This window comes from Gambusia affinis, linkage group LG14 (genome assembly GCF_019740435.1).
Source record: "Gambusia affinis linkage group LG14, SWU_Gaff_1.0, whole genome shotgun sequence".
NCBI classification, from domain to species: Eukaryota; Metazoa; Chordata; class Actinopteri; order Cyprinodontiformes; family Poeciliidae; genus Gambusia; species Gambusia affinis.
Genome location: NC_057881.1, coordinates 8519665 through 8542965, shown reverse-complemented (window position 1 = coordinate 8542965; position 23301 = coordinate 8519665). Strand labels below are relative to the sequence as shown.

Here is a 23301-nt window from a genome sequence, read left to right as displayed (position 1 = left end):
ACGATTCATCTTCACACACCTGCCTATTAATGTCAACAGCAAGGGAACTATTATTCGGAGGATTCTGAGCTCTGTGGACTGTATTAAGCCTCTTGATAAGAAACTACATAAAAAATCAGTGTGATTTGGTCAGGATTTTCTTTATTATAAGCCAGAATAATTGTTGTTCTAATAGAACAGTTTTATTTATTTTCCCCTCCAGGGAGTCTTTTTGTGGGCTCTAGTGTCCCTTATATGACAGTAGGTTGAAAGGAAAGGGGGAAAGACATGCGGCAAATGTCGGTTGGGTCCGGGAATCGAACCCGCGACAGCCACGTCAAGGACTCAAGGCCTCCAAATGTGGGTTGCGCTATCCCCTACGCCACCACAGCACACCCCTCTAATAAAATAGTTTAACATATTTGGGTTCTGTGCAATGTCCAGCCTGCTTTGGTTGAGGTAATATACAATGGGTTTTAAGATTTATTTTTCTTTCTTAGCCTTTACAGCACCACCTTCAAAACATCACGCCCCACCTCATATTTATGGACTTGGTATAATAAAACTCCTTCAATTCTTTTATGTTTTTCAGTTTTAGAAAGCCACCCAAGATAATCGATAGCCCTCATCTGGCCACTGCCTTTCAAGGCAGTGGCCAGATGGATTGGCGTGAAGTTATGCACGCCAATCCACAAATAGTCAAAAGTTGTAGAGATGATAAAAGGATTCTGAATGAGGTTATGGTCTGGATTCTATGGTGGCCAATTTATGCGTGAAAATTATCTCTCAGGCTACATGAACAACGCTTGCATGAATTGAATCTGATAAGTCCCATCATTGTCATCTTACAATATACTCATTCCCACAGGGAAGAAAAATGATTAATGGAATATCCTGGTCATTCAGTACGTTCAGGTAGTCGGATTACCTCAGGTTTAGGTTCAATGACATCATATGCCCAAAAGAACATCTGTGAGGTAAGTGCTATGATCTAGAGTTGACCCTAAGCATGTGGATTACCTTATGCAGAGGAAACAGGGTAAATATTTGATCCCCAAACCACAAGACCTTCTTTCATTGCTCCAAAGTCTAATATTTATGCTCCCTATTAAATTGAACTTTTTTTCCCCAGGAAAGCAAAACCAATCATTGTTTTCTAAAGGAAGCAAAACTGTTTAGTTTCAATCCTATCAGTTCATTTTACATGTGTGCAGAGATGTCCCTCATAATGATCAGTCATTTTTCACAGCCACATTTCTACCATGAACATGCAGTTTTCCCCATGTGCCCTTCCAGTTGGACAGTTTTTAGCCCAGTTTCATTCAGCAGTCTTTTTGTTTTCACTGTTTGATGCATACACATAATTCTGCTCTGAAATAGGCCAACATCCTTTCAACAACCACAGGATGTGTATCCTGACATGGTTGGTTAAGAAATGAGAAGTTACTCACAGCATCAGCTTGGGTTAAACAACTTGCCAGCTGAAAGATGTTTCAGGTCAATTCAAATATAATTTACTGACCCAAAACAGAAACTGAATTAGTAATAATTAATTAATAATTATTCAAAATTATCAAGTGGGTGGTTCTTTCCTATTTCATTTCTTAAATCCAGGTATGGTATTGTTTTTCAGAATGACATTGCATTGTAATATATAAACTGGCATTAATATTGTAGAAAACACTTGTTATCAAACAGATTTTAAAAATTAATTAGCGACATAACATTAAGTATTTAAACAACTTATTCTTTGTTTTATGGAGCCCCTCTATGTGTCAAGAATTTTTTTTTTTTTCATTTTTCAATCGCAACCGGCCACGATTTATCTATTCATCTATTGGACAACTTCTCTGGCAATCTAAACAAATCTTCTTTGCTATTGGCTGATTAACCCAAAGCCCCGCCCTCTCTTACCTGTCGATCTGTGAAAGGCCACAAGCGCTCCCGCACGCCCCGCCCACTGTATCCCCTCCCGCCTCTTCCCACCGGCGTTCAGTCGTGAAGCGGATTGAACGAGCAGTGCTTGCTCTGTGGCGCAGGAGTATGCGGACAGGAACATAACGGCTGCGGTAGTCAACTGAAAACACGTTTAAACACACACCGGGAAAGACTCCGGAGAGAGGAACCCTGAGCACGGACAACCTAGGGGAGTTTACAGCGGTTAAGGAGCGGAGGGAGACTCGGGAGAGCGTCAGGAGGCGGTGGAGGTGGAGAAGTGGGGGGAACGGACGCTCTCTAACGATTCCGACCGACATCGCACGCAGAAATGGCGGAGCACCACGCAGTCAGCGACGGGAAGCACAAGGCGTCCGGCAATTCTGGGAGCTCGGTGCACGGAAACAGCCGACCTGGCGCCGGCGGTGGAGGAGGAGCAGGGGGCAAAGGAGGCCTCTCTGGCGGACTGACACAACCGGCCGGGTGGCAGTCTCTACTCTCCTTCAGCATTCTTTTTCTGGCCTGCCTGGCAGGATTCAGCTCCAGACTTTTCGCTGTGATCCGGTTCGAGAGCATCATCCACGAGTTTGATCCATGGTAAGCTAGCAGATCAGATCAATTTCCAAGTGTTCGGTGTGCCAATGAAAGATGCTTAAGTCGACCCATTTTTTTTTTCTTTTACATAAACATGACGTATAATAATCTCTTTGCATAAGTTACTTTAGCAGTAATAAGTTTTTAAACTTATTTTAGATCTTTTATATCCCGCTGGATTCAAAAACTTGTTCCCCGGTGAAGGGATTTCTGTCTCATGTCCTTGGCACAATCACTTTAATTGTCAGAGGAGCGGAGTACAGCGAGTATGAGGGATCTTGACGTTTATCGTGATGATCTGGGTAACCAGTCTGGTCGGACTGCATCTTCTGCAGGTTGTAGCATTCATCTGTGCAACTGTGGTTGACGACCGCAGGGCGCTGGAAGGTTTGTGGAGTGTTCAGCTGCTGTTACAACTTTGTTGTAGACTGAGGAAGTACCAGCTCTCTATTGTAACTGTTTGTAATTCATTTCAAACTTAATTAAAGTAGAGCGAGTGAAATTAAAAATGGCTCGTCGAGTCGGTGGTCGATATGTTTGATTCGGAGCTGGTTTCCTGGAGGATATACCCACCTGATGTAGTGTGCACTAAGTTTCTGTGGAGGGTTGAAATTGTCACACTGTTAATAATGTAGATTAATAAAATGAATCTATTTGAAATGTCAATTCGTTAAATGCACAACTTAAAAACAAATATAGCGACTCCATCCAACCTTTTGTATATACCTGCTTATCCGGCAGTTAGAGACAGGGTGTACCCTTGAAAACTCACCTGTTTATTTTATGTGTGTCTATTTAAAGCTGACTGTGGAATGCCAAAAGTCCTTTAATTAATGAATACATTTTTTGTGATTGTGAAATGTGGAAATAATTCCATCTATAATTATTTAAATGTCAGTAATTTACTAAATAAGTAAATGTTATAATTATTGCAATTCAGTATTAATTTATTTTACATCTTGTTACTTTCCATCATAAAATTATTTAAATCAGCTGTGTGGGTTGTCAAATGCATCCTTATTTTTGATTGGCTAACTTGCAGACCAATCACTTTGTGTCTAATGCTGACGGGTAAAACTGATCACATAAGATAAAATCATGATATGCCTCAAAATGTTATCATGAAATGTTTAAATGACTAGTAAAATGTATATTTTAAACATTTAATAAATCCAAATTAAGCTATCACATTCAAACACCTTTGAAACTTCCATATGTTTGTCTCTTTTGGAGCTCCGTACTCAAATCGCTGCGAGTAATCGCAGCAGCCAGTTGACATGACAGCCCGCTGATCCGGTCTGGTGACGCTGTCATCACAATGCAGGATTATTTCTGGTTGTAGCTGTGCCACACGGGCTGTGGGGTGTGGACCGGCAGCCGGGATGCACCGTCACTCCTTCCTGTACTGTGTTGCATTCAGCCATGCTCCATGACTGAGGCATTCATTTATTAATTTTCAAGGACAGGTGCTCCGTCTTGTTCAGGGTGACACTTACCTTTTCAATTATGTTGATAACTTGATTGCACTTTATAGCCCAGGTTTGAAGCCAGGACGGCACGGTTCAGGTGATCTGGGTCTGACTTGCTGGGAAATGTGCAGGACTGACCTTTCTTTAATCATGGGTGGTTCTGTGTGTTTCATCCATTAGTATGCATTAGAAGATATATACATTATATCTTCTAATCCTCACCCCGTACCTTATTGAATAAGCTGCCTTGCTTCAGTTGTAAGGCTGTAAAGTGGTGGCCGTTTCCACAGTTACAGTACAGTCCCCTTGTCACAGACAGGAGAGCAAAGACTGTCTTTGATACGCAAAAGTTTAAAAGCCTTGAACTGCTGAAAGACTTGAACTGTTGTTCTGTTGTTTCTCTTCATGCTCAAAAACCAAGCAGTGCTTCCATCAAATGGTTTAAAAGAGAAAAAAATACATAAAATTGTAATTTTGTCCTAAAAGTGTTGTTACTACACTGATTGGTTTAAAGTACAGAAGTACAGCTGAGCTATATCATGATTGCTTATATGAAGTTATGCATATCAGTATCTGCATGATTTCGAATATTTTTGACATATAAAAATCTGATAAGTGTGGCATGCATTTGTATTCAGTCCCTGACCATCTCCAGTCCAGATCAGCTTTTAGATGCATTTCTGGTCCAACACAGCTAAATCAAATGAGTGAGTCATTATGATACCTCAGCCAAACTTGATGCGATGTAAACTTTTCCAGAAGATAGCTCTTAAGTACTTTTTAGTACTCCTGGTTTAGAGTCTGACCTTTTTCTTCATCCTTTTTTTCCCCCCAAAGTGACTCAGGGCTTAATCAAATTAAATGGAGAAATTTTTCAGAACTTGCCACAGAATCTCAGATTTAGGTCTGAAGATTTTACAGCTTGGACATGTTTGGTACTGCACAAATGTGCTCAGTCAATGTTTTGGCAAATGCAAAAAAATCTAAAGGTAGTTTATTACAAAAAGCCACAAACTCTGATGTATGAAATACATCAGAGTTTGTTTGTGGTTGTAACATGAAAAAATGTGGAAAAGTTCAAGGGTTGAGAAAAATTTTGTAAGCTACTCTAGTTGCTTTCAGCTAAATCGTAAAAGATATCTCTCTATTCTTATAGTTTTCTCCTGACCTGCACAACACGTGTAACCTTGAGACCACCATCTAAAATTCGTGTTTATTTTTTATTCCATGTTTATTTCATGATGCACTTTCCTCCTTGCAGTTACTGTTTTCTGGAGCTACGAAAAGTGGACCTCTCTGGGTCTCATAAAAAACTCAAGACCTTTCTAAACAAAGAAACAAGATTTAGTCAGTGGTTTCTATGGATTGTATGGTATGGTTTGGCGTTTTACTACCTTCTGTTGTGCTGATGAATCTCTTACCTCTTTGACAGCAATAGAAAGTGATGTGATGAACCATCTGCTGATTGGAAGGGGACATCATCCTCAGATATGCTTGATTGGTGCTGTTAGTTTGGCTGTTTTTTCCCCCCACTTTGTCCACAGATAAGCATCACATTAAACAAGCCAGCACTTTGTGGAATTATGGTTGGATTTAGACACTCTGAAAATGTCAGGCATATTGTACAGTGTGCGAACAGCGTAGGCAAGGCTGATTTAGTGAAAGACTGCTTGATGATGAGTGTCTGGCTGCTCTGATTACAGTCAAAAATATATTTTGTCACATTTTTAATGCTTTTTCTTCTTTGGCGAAGGTAATTCCTTTTCAAAGTCATGTCATCGTCGAAAAGCGTAGTTCCGTTTTCTTAAGAAGACTCTAAATTATTAGTCCTTTCAAGGTTTGAGTTAGTGGTTTCAGTGAAGTGTATTGTGTGAAGACGTCGCCACCCTCAAATGAATCGACCCTGCTGCCAGAAGTAATGCTGCTTTTTGTAAGAGAAGGATGTGCTTTGGCTCTCTGGATAACAGATTTTTCTTTGAGTTCATCATTTTGTAGTGTTTGATTAATACAAATGCATAATTCTGAGCTGTGTAGCTTGAAGTTTAAGAGCAAAGTTAAGTTTGCAAACAAAATTTTTTGTTCAACTGACTTCTTTAAGTCTGAAATGAGAGGTAGCAAGTGGATTTAAGAATAGTATACACACTGATTTTATTTATTTTTTTAGTAATGAGACAAAAAACCTGAAGGTTTGTAAAACTTTTACTTTTTGATGTGCCACATCTGCACTGAGAGGTAAAAACACAAATGTTTTAAGGGAAAGCATAAAGTAAAAAGTTGGAATGAGTGACTTGATTTGAGAATCAGAGTTGCTGCGTTCACATCTGCTGTCAGTCAAGGTGAATCTGATCTAAAAATGCTGCTCTGCTTTCCCTTTAAGGTCTTGCTAATATTTGCTTATTGTCTCTTTTAGCTCTTCCTTGGTTTACAGAGAGGTTAAAAAGAATCAAGAGTCTTAGTGTAGAAACGAACCGGTCAGGAGAATTTCACAGCATTATATTTACACAATGGCACTGTGCTGTTGGGCATTAATGACTTGGGATAATCCTGGACAACGATGATTATTCTAAGAGGGAATGTTTGTCTGAATGAAGAGCAGATATAAGGTGTTCAGGGAGGCTGAAAACAGACGTGAAACTGAAGCTGTATTTGTCAGCTACTGGTTCTATGAGTTTCGACAATCTCCTGCACTCTCTTCATATGTCCAGACTGAGGGGTGGAATTTAGAAATAAAGCTATAGTCTGAAGTTTTTGTCCAACAATCTGTCATACAGCAACAGTCTTCAGTCAGAGGCCTCTTCAGATTTGCTGCAAGACTGACTGCTCCCGGAGATCCTTCTTGCCCTCAGCATCACCATCCACAGTGACTATTTGGAGATACTTGGATGATACAAGTTATGACAACCTTCAATTTCCCTCTGGGAAAAATAGAGTATTGTTGAGCTGAATTGGAAGTTATACTGTACGTAAACATAGAAGCGCGCCCTGGGGAACATTTAAAGTGTGCAGCACATTCACATTTGAATCTAATCTGTATTTTTGCTCGTGGATATATTTAACTACTGTCTAAAGGGAGCCTCAGTCACAGTTTTCATCATGCTGTTAGAAAAAGAGGTTTTTATATGCTATATATCTGCATTATACCCTTTCTCCTAAGCCTTCCAGACATGTACTCCTCCTCCTCACTCGTTTATCATGCCGTGAGAGCGCATCTGCAGCAGAAAATCTCTCACTGTGAAGTGCATGTGTGAAAACCAAGTGGTGGAAAAGGTCTGTATGTAATTGCCAAAGTTTTCTGCTGAATGTCCTGTGTTCATGTATGACAAGAGCTTCAAGAGCTTTCTGCATGATTTTTAATAACTGTTATCAGAACTGGGCAGCTGTTCCACACTTCTTTTTTTATTTATTTTTTATAGATTTTGGAGTTGTGAATTGGAAGCTGGTGACACTTCCTCAGCAGTAAGCTGACTGGACTTCTGGGCCAAGGTCTTGCTCTAATCGTTGCTATGGAAACGATCAAATAAGTTCTGCATGGGTCAAGCTGAAATGATGACTAAATACTTAAACAATAAGCAATATTTTTTATTTATTTAACATGAAGAGATTAACAATAATAGCGCCCCATAGATGTTTTTAAATGATCAGCAGCAAGCCATGCTTTAACCCAGAATTATGAAACTTGGTACACATATGTATCTTGTCAGAACTTACAAAAAAGTCTCGGGAGCCATGGTCCAAACTCAACAGGAAATCGGCCATTTTGGATCATGATCATCATGTCCATTTTATTGATGTAGTATGTGATCGAACTCGTCCTACAGTGTTTGACATACAAACTTGAAAATCACTACGCACACTCTTGAGGCATAATAGATCAAAAGTTATCCTACAATTTTTTTTTTGTACATCAAAGCATGTGGGCGTGGCTAAGTGTCAAACTCTAACTATTCGCCATGAAACATCAAAGTGCAATAACTTCCACAGACAAGGTCACAGCTGCATCAGACTTTCTATGTCTCATTATAGACCAGCCCTGATCACAGTCACATGGTCAATTGGTTACATCACCTAAGCCCCGCCCCCTTCCAACAGAACGTCATCAATTTTTTTCTGTCGGATGTTTTACTTTTACTCTTTGGTTCATATAGGTTTAATCCTGTGCCAATTGACATAAAATGAAATGATGATGATCTCTGTCAATGCTGGCTGCTGGCTGAAACATGTGGCGTGGCCGAATGGCAAATTGCAATCCCTCGTCGTATGGATACGCTCGTCTCTAAATCACATATCATCTGATTTTCAGCAAACATTTTATGATTGACTTTTGTCAACCTGTAAAGAGCCCAATAGAATTCAATTTTAATTTGACTCCACTGATTCATTAATTTTTATTAAAAACTATAGCATTTGTTATTCATTAGTAGTCATTGCTTAGCAACAATTTCAGTAACTCGCCAGTAGGGTTCAGTGTTACTCCACCAAAGACAAAGAGACCAACGGAGAAACGGCATTTTCAGGGAAATAACTTTCATCAGACAGAAAACACAGTGACAAGTCGACTCAAAGATGATTAATAACTACATCAGTATTTCGCCAGTAGGGGTCAGTATTACTCCCCCAGTGACAAAAGATCGATTGAGAAACTGAGTTCTCAGAGAAATAGAGTCTGATGCGACTTTTTATCAGACAGAAAGGTCTCTTTGGGCACCGGTGCACGAGAGTGTCTGCGGTGGCGAGTGGGCGGCTGTGCTGGCATTCCTGTGTTTGCCAATAGGCCGTAGCGGCGTTGAACTGCGAGGGCTGTTCGAGGCTGCTTGCAGCTTAAATTTCTTTTTTATTTGGAAGCCTACTCAACTTGATTTGACCACTTAACTGAGATAATTTTCTTTCAGCCATAAGGACATTATCAAAGTATTTATATTTAATGCAATTTAAGCATAGTACATTTTAGCTAGTTTTTGTCATTTATAGGGATCTAACATTATCTTTAGAATGTATTTTATATTAATCTTTGCACATTCACATAATTCTGTCTTCAATTTCTAATACTGTGTATATGAAATGAGAACCTAGAATTCTGACTTGGTTTTAGAACATTTAAATTCTCTTCTTTTTGGAGCCAAAATGTAAGAATATTCTATTTTTGTGTGTGTTAGCTCTGAGGCTTTTTATTTACGTTGAAAGGAGAAAAGGATGTCTCGCTGCATTCGTTAGCGGGTTTCCCAACCCTAGTCCACGAGTCGCACTGCCCTGCACGCTTTAGATGTTTCTGGTCTGTAACGTTCCTGATTCAGACAACTGCAGTTCAGCAAAAAGTCTGCTAACCAGCCATCAGCTGACATGAGGTGTGCTGAAGCTGCGAAACAGCACATTCAGTTCATACAGAATGTGCATTTTTACCATTAACCCATATTTCCAGAATGGAATATGTCTTGCTCCTTGTCAAATTCTGAAAGCCTGCTCTCTCTCTCTCTCACTGTCTCACAGCTTGAATGAACTGTAGACAGGTCTGGATATGTTGTATAAAATATAGTCTAAGCAATTTCTCCGACTTTGTTTTTAAACACCATTTCAACACTGAAAATAATAAAAATTCAACTTCTTCCCTCTATTACAACTTCCACTCGGAAGAGTTTTGCGAGCTTGTCCTGATGGTTTAGTGCAGTGAGTTCAATGATCAGAAACAATAAACTGAATTTTGAGTTTCTTACTGACTTTAAACACTAAAGATGTACCTTGACTCAAGCTTCTGTCGCTTATCGCTATAAGTGACAAGCATTTATGTTGTCACTTTATGGGACTGTATCCCAGTGTTGGTGGTGCAGATTTACTGTAATACAGGAAACAATAATTCTATTCACTCATGTAATCAATTATTCAAACATTTATTGATGCTTTGGTAGAAAAATAGAATAGGATTGCCAGTTTTTGGCATTGCCAACATTATCAATTAGTATGTTATTCGACCATTTACAACGTTCAAAATATTCAAGCACCACGATGCATGAAAAATATGCTGCAGCGTCTGTGGAAGTGGTTAAGATGAAATGATTATTATAGAATGGATAAGATATTGGTCGATCAGTTGTGAAATCCCTGGTGTTTTGCAGCAAAAGATTCTGAAATAGCACAGTTGTATGAAAAATAGCATGGGTGATACAAAACATTGAGAAAACGGATGAAGTTAGGTGAAGCCAGTCAAATGACAATTGGCAGATCTATTGAACTCTGATCCAATGAGACCAGCACACTAACAATTCCAGCAAAGGATCTCAGTCTTCTGGATAGGAGTGGACATCACATTTTTAAACGCAACTTCTAATTATATTGTGGTAAAGCTGGGAAAAGTTGAAATCCACAAAATCTTGCATCCACAGCAGATTCTGCAGTGTTATTAAATGGCTTTTTGGAATAAATTCGAACAAGTTGTGTTGAGTGCATTTCATTATTTGGTCCAATTAAAGGAACCGGTTACTGTTCACTTATTTATCTTACAGCACAGCCAGAGCCTTTGGTGGGCTATATTTTAGCTGAGCTGTTATTCAGCCATTATTTCCTCATAGCATAGTTGTATTTTTTAACAGCATGTGTACAAATATAGGTTAAGTTGGCTTTACTAAAGTGCTCATGTAATTAGAAGGTAATGAGCCATGTTGGGCCGCTGTCTGCATGGCTTAGCAGAGCGAGCGGCCTGCCTCATGATTGTTTATGGGAATAATTGAATCAAATTAAAAACGATTGCCAGCTATTTTTATTTTGAATGTTGTTTGCTTCAAAGACACATCTTTAATGACACTAAAAGTTTGGTCAGTCATCATCCTCCACTGCACGAAACCAATCAACCAGCATTTCATTAAAGTATCTGAATGGAATAAATTACTTTTGAAACGAGAATTGTATATTTTGTATATTGTTTCAATATGTGACCTGCAAACTTAAAAAAAAAAGCCAGGGACTGTATGGAAGTACAGTATTCCTTTGACCCATAGCAAAATGAATAAAAATGGATGACAGAATGTTTAATTTTTATTACGTTATTAAAAAATGGACCTAGCTGCAGCTCCTGGTATTGGTGCTGGTGAGAACTGAATTTATGATATAGCTGCGATGCAAAACCCAGGCATAAGCCTGCCAAGTGTGAAGTGTGGGTGTAGTTATATGAGGTTAAGCTAAGGGCAAGTAAGATTGTTGTCCTTTCACCATCTGCTCCTGTAGCATCTTCCAGCTGCACACTTCCTCACCAGGCAGCATTGTTTGAAGCCCCGAAGCCATTGGAAGGATGCCGAAAACAAGAGGGCCATTTCTCTTCTTCTTGTTTCTGTTTTTCAACTTGCCTGATTTGTTTACTTGTTCTTCCGTCTCCCTTTTGTTTGAAGATTTAGACGTAAGCTATTCATTTACTTTAATGAAAACCTGGAGAATGTATCAAAGATTTTTGCTTTTCTCTATAATTTAAAGTCCTAATCATTTGGGCTCAGAGCTCGAAAAGAGGGTCACTTTTAAACAGACTTATATTAAACAGCAAGGCCCACATTTTGTCCCCAGACATTGTATAAACTTTTGTGTTACTGGAATAAGTAAATGCTATAAAAATATGAGTCATTGAGGAAGTGTTAAAAAACAAAATGCATTTTCCCATGAAAAATTGGCTAAAAATGAAATCTTTCTACTTTGATTCCTTTGCCCACTCTGGTTCAGGTTTTAGTCAGAAGAGAGCTGTAAAGGTTTCTGTGCTGTCTGGTGCTGCATTGACACCTGAAATAGCAGCAGTTTTACAGGATTTCAATTCAATCCTACGGCTTTCACTGAAACACTTTCAGTTTACGCCTTTGCAAGGATTTTGAAACGTCTCTTACAGGCGTAATGAATTATTCTGTGCTGCAGAAAATTGCTAAGTGCTGTGAAAAGAAAATCTCCTTGCACAAAATGTTGCACCTCAGCTTTTTTTTTCTGAACCTGAACAATTAGTGCGCATAGCCCACTCCTCCTTCTCTCCACACTTTATTTTTCTGTTTTTTGAAATACACAGTATCATTTGAATATCCTGGGAAGGGCTGCACAGCATGTGGGGCTTGCACTATTGTTTAGGAAAATGAGAATACAGGTTTATCTTCCTAACTAATGGAAGGGTTCAGCAGGAATCGTTGTGATACTGTAAAGCAGTTTCTCATATGATACCCTACTGTATAATACTTGCATCTGCCTGGGAAGGCCAATGGTGTTTGCTTTTTAGTCTTGAGTTTTGCCATTTTAACATTTTTCATAAGATTCTACCCATTTTTTTAATAATTGAAGATTAATACTACTGTATAAAAAAACACGATTCTAAAAAAAAACATTAATAGTCTTGCAACATTAATCTGTTGTGTTTATTGACAGTAAACTCCTGGCTCGTCTTAGTTCAGTTTTTTTCTTTTGAAAATGACATAAGAAAGTAGAACAATGCTAATACGGTTTCCATCCTTCCATCCATTTTCTAACACCCTTCTCCCTAGTGAGGTTGGGAGGGGTGCTGGTGTCTATCTCCAGCTAATGTTTTGGGCGAGAGGCGGGGTCACCCTGGACAGTTATCCAGTCTGTCGCAGGGCAACACGGAGACAGACAGGACATACAACTATGCACACACACCTAGGGAGAATTTAGAGACCAATTAACCTGACAGTCATGTTTCTGGACTGTGGGAGGAAGCCGGAGAACCCGGAGAGAACCGATGCATGCACAGGGAGAACATGCAAACTCCGTGCAGAAAGACCCCGGGCCGGGACTCAAACCCAGGACCTTCTTGTTGCAAGGCAACAGTGCTACCAACTGCGGCACTGTGCACGGTTTCCACTGTGTGTATTAATGCATATTATACACCCAAATATGGTTCAAACCTTATTTGGTGTTTGAATCATTAAGATATACAGTTATAGATTCTTCTAAAGAGGATCTCAAGTATCTGGTATACGCAGCTCCCTAACCTCTACGAATACCAGAGGTCCATAGTAGTTGAAAACTCCCAGTGTGTGAATTAAGTTTTTATCTTCCAAACATGCGGTCTACATAACATACCCATCAGTGTTTACAATCTTAAAAGTCTAAGAGGCAGAAAAGTCATGTTTGAATAATTTGAGATAAACGCTACTTTTGCAGCTTTTCCAATGTGACTGGCGGGGTGCAGCTCCTGACATTGGAAAATGGGCTGGCGGAGCTGCACATTTAGCTGCTCCTGACATTTTCCAATGTCAGGAGCAGCTAAAGTAAAAACTTTTGTAGCTTCAGGAAGTGAAGAGAAGGCTAGTGAGGGAACAAGCAGGCGGTTTCCAGGACTTGTTGCTGGCAGGTGTCTGTTGAGGCAGGGCCACATTAGCATGTTCATTGAATCATAGTGTGACGGGGAGGAAAAAGGCCCGGAGTTGCCCTGAAGCTGTTGTAAAACCATCAGGTGTTAGACTAATGCCAGTTTGGAGAAAGCCGTCCATTTTGTAGGAAATTAATGACTGCGGTGAGAAATCGACGTGTCGAGCTACTTTCTCTTTCTCGTCTAACGTTTGCTCCCTGCTTTCACCTCAGCCAAGAGGCTTCATGTCAAGCCCCTGCTTCCTTGGCAGGGTTTCCCAGGAGAATATTGTAAGACATGGCAGCGGGGTCTGCGAAAATGCAGCATGCTGCAAATGTGAAACGGAGAGCTGATCCAGGCAACATGGGCTCATTTGAAGGAAGCAGCATCTGGCCGGGGGAAGCCATTATTAAAGATTAAGGATTATGATTTCAGTCTTATTTGCTTTAGTTATCAAGGTTTTCCGCTCTCCTTTGTATTCGGTGCGAACAACCTTAAGCAAGCTACTTTTTCAAATAATAAATAATCTTTCGTGACCTCCCTTTTGTGGTTATCCTCTTTGCTGTGGATTATGTGACCAAGGTTGTGAGTTGAGCTCCTCAGCCAGGTTTTTCCAGCAGCTATTAAATATCTTCTACTGTACAGACATGAGAGGCAGTTCTCTATTCATTCATGCTGAACTGAAGAGGATGCCCTAGTTTTTTGCTCTTGATTTGCCTGGTAGTCTGTGTTCTTGATGACGTTTTTCTGAAAGCCTCTGCGCCGTTGCCACCTAATAAGGGGTACAGTTCCAGTCAGAGGGTTTACATGCACTCATCACAGGCATTTGAGATATTCATCTCCTAATTACTCAGCTTTACTTTTGCGAGGGTGGAATAATTAAACAAAAAACTACTTAAATGAGTTTAAAAAAACAGGATTGGCGGTTACATGTTTGGATTTATAATGGATTATTCTTATTCAAACAGGTTCGGAATTATACAGGCTATGAATATGCTGCAATAAATATTAGTATCTTTATTTATCTACATCAGAGGTGGGCACTCCTGGTCTTCCAGGGCCGGTGTCCTGCAACTCTTAGATGTCTCCCTGGTCCAACACACCTGAATCACCTCCCAAGTGCAGTCAGGTTCTCCAGAGTCCTGCTAATGACCCCATTATTTGACTCAGGTGTGTTGAAGTAGAGAGACATCTAAACGTTGCAGGACACCGGCCCTCGGGGACCTGGAGTGCCCACCTCTGATCTACATCATGGAGAATGATATTGCTGCCTATGTTAAAAAGGAGTTTGACAAGAAATACAATCCGACATGGCACTGCATCGTTGGCAGGAACTTTGGCAGCTATGTGACACACAAAACTAAACATTTAATGAAAAGCAGTAGATTGTGTGCAGTTTATTGATTGGGCTAATTTTATGAAGTAGCCTTTTTGATGGTGTGGGATCAACATTGTGCTTTGAAACAGACCAAATACATGCTTGAATTTTAACAACCTATCAAATATTGCACCCAAGCAGTCCTTTGCAAATATGATTGCTGTATTATTCGTGATTTAATATACATCATGCAACTCTAATCTGGTTAAAATATTATGTGTACGAGGAAATGTCTAACCCCAGCTGTAGAAGTCCGAGGTCTAACATGGCTGAGAAATATAGTCCAGCATGTTGGTAAGGTTGTCTTCCAAAGTTTAAATTTGGGTGTATTAACTCTCATCATAAACATACCTGGAGTGTTGCTCCATGCTTTCATGCCTGTTTGAGAAATTTTTTAATTTTTCATGGCAGCCAATCATTAAATGGTCTCTCCCAAATCACCGCCTTCTTACTCGGCTCTTCCAGACTATCAGCAGCAGTAATTAGCAAAAACCTGGTGGAACTGAACATCTGTTGAGTGAATCATACAAACTACTTAGCCCATTGCTTCCAAGAAGGTTTACTTGCATATTGGTAAGGCATTGTTGTGATGACGCCCTGAAGGTAGCGTGTCAGTAAGAGCAGGCGCTTCTTAAAGAGACGGTCTAATATGAAGGCGTCAAATTGCAAACTCAAATTTCTTTTATTTCATGTTTGATATACAACATTGTTATAGCAATTTAGAAGATTGTTACAAGATTGTGCACCGTATGGTTGGATAACGCATAATACTACCACTTTAAAGCAACGAAAGCGCTCTCTGAAAGACTGCCGTAGAAATGAAAGTTTTTTGTTTTCTCTCTCTCTCTCTCTCTCTCTCTCGCCAATAGCCCACAGCCAAAGACGCTCAACATTTTGCTACATTATGTTGCATTAAAACCTCTGCAACATTGTGTGTTTGAATCTTTTCCTCCTATATTTCTGCATTCCTGTGGAGAGTCTCGGAGCATGAGGGCTTCTACTGACACACAGCTCGGTGTTTCTCATTTTTCCTGAGCACCATTCTCGCCTGTGCTGTTAACGGAGCGGTGTCAGAAGCAGCGGCTCTGTCCCGAACAAAAGAGCAGTAATGGAACTCTTTACAGTCAGGCGTACGAAGGAGAGTTCTCTTCTGATAGTTGGTGCTCCAAAAGTAGCTTTGGAGTTGAGTCTTAAAATATTACTGTCATTTTCATGCAGAACAATTCCTTCTAACATAAAACTGGAAAAATAAAGTTTCAGCATGCATTTTCAAGATACGCTCTACACTTTTACGAATACACACTGCCCTATTTGTCATCTTTAATACAAGAGCATGACCTGGAGCAGGTCTGAGTTGGCCCAGAAACAAAACCTAGATACTATAACTAAATTTATCCTCTGTGTTTCTTGGACACATTAAGGAAAGAAAAAAAAAAAAAAAGCACACCGCATCTGTGTGTTGCCACGCAGAGTGCGAGAGAAACCGTCTGGTTGATGCAGCTTTTGTCAAGCTGTTTGTTGTGTGCCGTCATGGCTGTTTTGATGCAATTGTTGTTCCGTGACCATCCAGCCTGCAGGACTCATCCGCCCAGAGAAGAACAGACGGAGCGGAGTGTCTGCTCACCGGATGCAAGTCTGTAATTGAAGGCATTCGTTTTCAGTGCCTGTGCAAGTGAACTTTTCCCCTAATTTTTTGTTTTTCTTCCAGTAACTGTTTTATGCAAATGGTAAGAATCAGGTTGTTGGGTCTTGAGATGCCTTAGAGCACCCAAAACTAATCTGATGTTTTATTGTTTGACACTTTGCTTTAAAAAATCTAATTAAGAACACCAGCAATGGAGAATAGCTGTTCAGAATCGACCTCAAACTAATGCTCGTCTCTGAGAAAAGCAAGAAATCGCTGGCATTTACTGTAGGTCATTATTGGATTTTTAATTATTAACTCGATCTCTCAGCTTTCACTGCCGCTCCACTATTTTCCTGTTGAAGTGGTCCTGCATGCCCTCTGGGTGGTCTAATGGGAGAGGTGGGCTGGAGGAGAACAAGGAGGACCTGTGCTTGTACCTCCCCGTTCCTTACTGACAGAAGTCAGCACGAAGCTCTGTGGGCGAGCACACCTGCATACAGAGAGGAGAGAGAGAGGATCGGCGGTGGGATGGTAGGAGGCAGAGGAGGAGAAAAGAAATGACTGCCTGCCAAGTGTTCAGACTGAGGAAGGTTTGGTGGCAAGGCCATAGAGATTGCATTGTTCGTTGGAACCGCCTCATCAGTTTGCGTTCATATGTACCACGGTATCTGGGCCTCACTGTTTTTATGTGGAAAGAGGATGGGATTTTGTCACTTTCTGCCTCAGGTTGAACTGAATGTGTTCTGTGGCTGATAGGCTGCTTACTGCGGAGTCTGTTTAATAAGATCAGCTGCTTAAGGCATCTCCGAAGTCTTACTGAATAGTAGAAACAGCTTTGCTCAGCTTATTCTTAAGTAATTTTCTCCTTTCAGTTTAATCCCTCGAACATTTTGCAGAAACCTAGTTACTGATACTGGCAGAGAAACTAGGTAGGTGGCTGTTGGGTAAGGCAGATTAATCTCAGTAGGAACTGGCCTCAAGGAGTGCTGGGTAAACTGGAGGCTACTAAGTTTTCATACCCCATGAAAAATCATACACAATTAGCTATTTTTGAAAAATAAAAATCTGAAAACAGGATTTGCATTCAGCCTTTTGAAAAGAACCTTGTAGGACCACATTTTGTTATAACAGTTACACTTAAAAATCTTGTCTACTGGTTTTGTGAAATAGTTCAGGCTCAGATTAGTTTCTGTAGTGTCTAAAGGTAGAACTTCCTGTTATCTGACATTCTGTCAATCACAATAGATCTGGATTTGGACTGGACTGTGGTGTTCCAGGCCCCTGATCTATTAGTTCTGACTGTATTAAACTGGGTGACCCTTTACCCCAGTCTCGAGTCTTTAGCTCCATCCTGGCTTACTGGTTGAACTGTGCTTAGTCCCAAGCGTTTTAAAGGTTTGAATGTTTTCAAATGTGGCCCTGCTTTAAACTTCCCTGCAGCTCTACCTCTGACATAACCGCTGTGTTCCTTGGTCTTCATGATGCTGACAGTTCACTGATGTCCTCTGAGATGTTCACAGAATGGCTGCATTTAATCAAATGAAACAAATTCGGACACTACTTTGTGATTAGGTGACTTGTAGAAGTGATGTTTTCCGCTGGATATTCACACACCTTTAAGCTTCTCAATCTGTGAAATTCCAACAAACAACCAGGAAGTTTCATTGATGTCAGTGGAGCTGTCAGTAGGGAACTATTTGTGGTTGACTTGCCTGAAAAGTTGATCTGGTTGTAGAAGTCTGCGGTACTGAGAGCTTAGGTTGGCAGGTGATCATCTCAGGTTTGTGTTGGACTCAGGACGGTTCGAGTGGAATCTGTGACGACCGCCATCATCACTTACTGTCTGCTGTTGAGTCATTTGTAGAGATCCACCAATGGAAATAAATCAGTTGTTAATATTGGCTGATACTGATGCTGGTACCGACATATGGCCCATCCCTTGTCATGTTCATATTTTGTAAATGTTGATACGAAGTATTAAACTGTAATCAGAGGCACAAACTCTGCTTGGGTTGAATGAAAGGTAAATCCCCAACTGGAGTTTTGACTTGCATCAGTTTGCATTTCCGAACTGCACTGGGATGTGCTCAAGTACTAGTATCTAAGTTTACGCAAAATCCTTCTAAAATATGTTAAAATTTGTCTTCATGTCCCAAAGAATATTAAAGTTGAAGAGGTGTGATACTTTTGAGGTTTAAGTCTCTACACATAGAGCTGGTAGCTAATTATCTACCTCTTGTTAAACATGATGATTTGGTTGCTTCAGTCCCTGTAATAAATTTTCAGTTCCCAGGTTGGATGATTGGCTGGCGTTCTTTTTGGCTCATCTTGCATGCCTTGTGGTTGTTTCGTTTCAGTTCTTTTGCCCTTTTTATTAGGGGCTTTTTATGCCTTTCCATCATATTTTTTATTCCTTTTCTAAAATTCATTTCCCTTGTTTCTTGGCAAGATTTCTGCTAGCAGCGTACATATTTTTGTAACTCATGTCACTCGTCTTCCATGCCAGCTTCCTCCTGTTGCGGGTTGCTGTGGAGCTGCAGCGTACCCTTGGGTTGAGAGGCTGAAGGCATCAGGAGCGTGTTGCCAGGTGTTCAAAGTGCCAAAACGACGATAAGCGAGACAAACAACCATGCACACCTGAAGTCACTTTGGAATCTTTATTTAATATAAAATTCATGTTTGTGATTGTGGTAGGAAGCCAAAGAACAAGGTTAAAACGCACGCAGCGACAGGGAGAATATGCAAACTCCAGTCAGCCTTGAGGCGGAATTTAACCAGAAACCCTGTCGCCTTGAGGCAAGCAGGCCTCACAGTAACACACACTATAGTGCGCTATATGAGTAACTTTATTTTAAAATAGTTTTATCACAGTCACATAAACTCAAGTTCTGGTGGATAAACAATAATAGTTGATGTGACTTCTTTCTAATTATTTAATAATGGCATAGAAAACTGAACATAAAAATCAAGGCTGTATCGGGTCGTAACAGCTAAAAATTGAGATTACTGGTCTTTGGATGGTTGGTTTCAGTTGACGTTGTCAGGGCGTGATTTACTGTTAGCAAAGATGACGTAAGTTCATTATATAGATCGACTTTCAATATCATTATCTGAAACATTGTAATCGCAAAACCCTGCTTGGACGCAGTGGATTATCATATTTAAATCAAACAACTTGACTGTAACCAGAGGAGAGGCTTGTGCTTGAATCAGACATTGCATTGGCAGCTGGGACTGATTAGAAACTAAATAAAAGTTGAACAATGGTTGGATGATTCCATTTCCAACCCTCCTCCCATTTCTTCTGTATTTTTGAACTTCAAACAAAGTAGAGCTGCAGCAAAATACGAGAACATTACATTTCTAAATTATTATAGAATGCAGTTACCGAGTGTCCATCACTATGGGATCCACATCACCCTGGTGCCGATCATTTTGGGTAAAGTGTGGCATCGAGGGCCAACTGGCCACTTAATTAGGTAGGTCTCAGTAGTAGTGTTTTGGTCCTCCTCTGTTTGCTAACAGAGAAGTTGATTAAACAGGAAGTGCATTTTTCAGGAACATTACACTGAAAGTGTAACCCCAGAAAAACGGAACGGGGAGGGAGGTCTTACTTTGTACTCGTTCAGGATGGAGGTTTGGAATTGTTTTTATATTGTAATTCACTCTGTTTCTATCTAAATCATGAATCAGGAGGGAGTTTTTCATTGTTTTTTTTTATTATTGTTTTGAAGATTGGAGACCAGTGGAAAGAAAATGCATTACAATTTGAAACATTTCTATCTGGTTAGCAGATGTTTTTTTAAAGATTAAGAATAAGTATTAATTGTTGCGCTGAATGTTTTTGTTTTTAGAGTAATTACATACATGTGTATAATTATTTCTGCCCATTGTTGGCTCAGCGACGGGCATCTCTCCATTTTGGCTGGATCCCATCTTTCTGTTGTTCTGCTGCAGATGTGTCTATTGTTGGGGCCGTTTCTCCGGTCCCTTTTCAGCGGTCCATTCTGAGAGGATGACTTTATTATCCCAACCTCGCCACTGGCATGCTCACCTGGCGTGACATTACAGATCATCGCTATCTGGGGCCAGGGCTTTGTTTCAGGTCGCGACAGCAGCTGACAGTGAGACAAGGGCGAAAACAGCCCACGGTCTCTTGGTGTTGGTGCCGAGCGCCGGCTGAACAGTCGGAGGGATGAGGGGGTGAAAGAGGGCTGAGAGCTCAGGATGAGAAATGGCAGATGGACGAAAGGAGGGCAGATAGGACATGGCGACAGCTGGAATAGGTTGTCAAATCTGTGAGTGGCTGCTGAAAACGAGCCAGTCAGGAGGTTTTTATATCATGGGGGTTATCAAGTTGACCAGCTGGCAGGTAGCCTGGCTATAAAACGAGATGGGAGGCTTGGAGCTGGAAACGGGCGGAAATTCACTGACGTTGAGACCACACTGGCGAGGTGGAGATTGTATTCCTGCATGCTTGCTTTGCAGTTGAATTCAGAATCTGCCAAACGGAAATGCACAGGTCAGCCTCAGGAGTCCAATTAACTTTAAACTGGATTTATTTTACAATAGCATTGAGATTCAAAGCAAGTACTGACTCTTAAGAGTTAACCAGTAAAATATTTGGTTCAGAGTAGGACAAGTAAAGTGGACAAGAGTGTGTTTGTTCTAATAGCTTGTGTAGAACTGGAGGGGCATCAACACAGAATCACCTTTTCTCTCTGTGTGGCTCTTCTGTCTTCAGCAGCAGATTACATTTCTGGAGTTTCTATGTGATGCATGGAAATGTCTTTTTATGCACAGGGGAGGAAGCTGAGATGTCAAGACCAGCTTAAGCCCCTTAAACCGCTCCATCGTTCCAGATTAAATGGCTGACGTGAGGCACTTTAACTCGTGAAAGGCTAGACAAAGAAACCGTTGTAGATCATAAGACTCATTAGGAAGGTTAGACAGAACTTGCAGCTTTCCTTTGGAGTGTAATGGATTTAGCAATAGATTTACATATTTATTAAAGATGACTGACCTTACTGAATTAATAAAAATAGCCAATGTTCTATTAGAGGCTCTAAAATTGTAACCAACCACTGGTTTCCTGCTCTATTTAGTCAGTGAAATCTTCTGCTCTTCATGCAGCGGAAAGACTGGACCCCCAATCCATAATGGTCACACCATTTCAAACGGTTTGTGTTGTCTGAGTCTAAACAAAAGCACAGCATTTATTAAATGGCAATGTAGCTGTTATGAAATTCAAACAGGGCAGAGGAATATGGCGTGTTAAAGATCAACTCTGAGCAGAACATGGTTACAGCTTAGGTATGGTGGAATAAATCCAGAGGATTCTTAGGAGATGTAGAGTTCAAAGCTCTTTATTCTTATCATAATAAACTTTAATATACAGTGTATATGACAAAATAAAAAGAAAGGACTGCTCCATTTTTAGTGAAATCAGACATTGAAACAAAATTCAAAGATAATTCATATATTTTATTTTAAAAAATAGCCAGATGGAGCAAAACGTTGACTCCGACCAACCACGACAAAAGTTACATTTGTATTTCTCTAAAACTCAAAATCTACTTGATTGACGTAAACAAACTCTCAGCTACTTCAGTGCTAGTCGGAGAAAAGATGGAAGGCTCAGTGTTCTGTAATCCAATTGCATGCTGGAAAAAGGCTTTTGCTAATGGAAACTGTGGGCAAAACCTCCCCCTATTAAAAAGTCTTAGAAGCGCTTTGAGGACTGCTGGACCTGCTGTAGCTCCAAGCAGCCCGCTGTAGGCCGGCTTTCAGGCCATGAGGTGGTTTGTTTTGGTCGCTGTTTCTAATGCCAGATAACTACAGTAACAGCTCCTTAAAGATACAGATGTAAAACCGATCCTTTTATTCTGCGTGTCTGTTTACGCTACGTGTAATCCGCTTTTTGTCCACATGTTCAAAGTGTAAAGAATGAGTGTAAATTCTGTCCATTAAGTCTGCTCTGCGCGTCCGTCCAGCTGCTGCAAGGACGCCGCGTTCAGAATATCATGAATCTTGGGCTTTTATTGATTTTTGACTCAACTTCCACAAGGCCAGCTGTGAAGTCAGCATTGTTGCACTAAATTTACTATATTCTCCTGTGTGCTGCGAGAGGATCGCAGTACGCCAGCACTACAACCTAACACTTGAATCTTTATATTTTTTTTTCTTCCCAACAAAAGCTTAATTTCACACACATTCAACAAGATGTCAGTTTAAGATTTATTTATTTTTTCGCTCCACTTACTGTCTCATCTTGCCGCTTTTCAGTCAGCAGAGACACATCTCTGCCTACTCATTTTGCCTCTTTATGAAGCCTCCTCCTGATGCAGCCAAATCCTCTGAAAACATTTTTCGAAATTGATGAATAATTTTTTATTTTTTTTTTCCCTTTCCTCCAAGATTGCTACTACAACTTAATGTGTCCGTGAGACATGTGGCGCACCAGGAGAAGAAGATTTTTTTCCTTCCAAATTTTAATGATTGTCCCTGCAGGCGCTCTTCATATCAGCTGGGTTCTTTCTCTGTTTTCCCATCCAGGGTGGACTGACCCACTTGAATAGGAGATTATATCGTTTTTTTCCTCCTCTGCTCATTTTTGCTTTGATTTATTAATGGTTATTAATTCTCAAATCTAAAATTCCTGCTATCTTGAATTTTCTATTTCCAGGTATGTGGAAGAAAGAGAACTGTACAACTTTATTTCTGTTGCTGCATTACAACTCTGTTCAGAATGATTGAATTTATATCAAGGTTCAACTCAAAGTTGTAAAATAGTCTATAAATAACAAATTCAGTAAGATTTTAGACTTATTTAAAACTTTCAATAACTTATTAAACACAGAATCAAACAAGCAAATGTGTAAATATTTAATTGACATTTATATTGCTTTAAAAGCACAATTATTTCAGCATTTTTTTCATAATTGCATGTTGCAGCATTACATGAATTTGATTGGTTTGCAGTTGATATGATTTGCAAGTC

General features: G+C 40.1%; 1 protein-coding gene across 1 annotated transcript in view; it reads left to right on the top strand.

Moving 5' to 3' along the window:
* The first annotated feature begins 1951 nt into the window (after positions 1–1951).
* Positions 1952–23301, top strand: part of LOC122843380 (dolichyl-diphosphooligosaccharide--protein glycosyltransferase subunit STT3B) — a 113461-nt gene continuing 92111 nt past the window's right edge. The window contains exon 1 of the mRNA XM_044138063.1: positions 1952–2511. Coding sequence (XP_043993998.1) covers positions 2246–2511 — 266 coding nt within the window. The 5' untranslated portion in view covers positions 1952–2245. The remainder of the gene's footprint in view (positions 2512–23301) is intronic.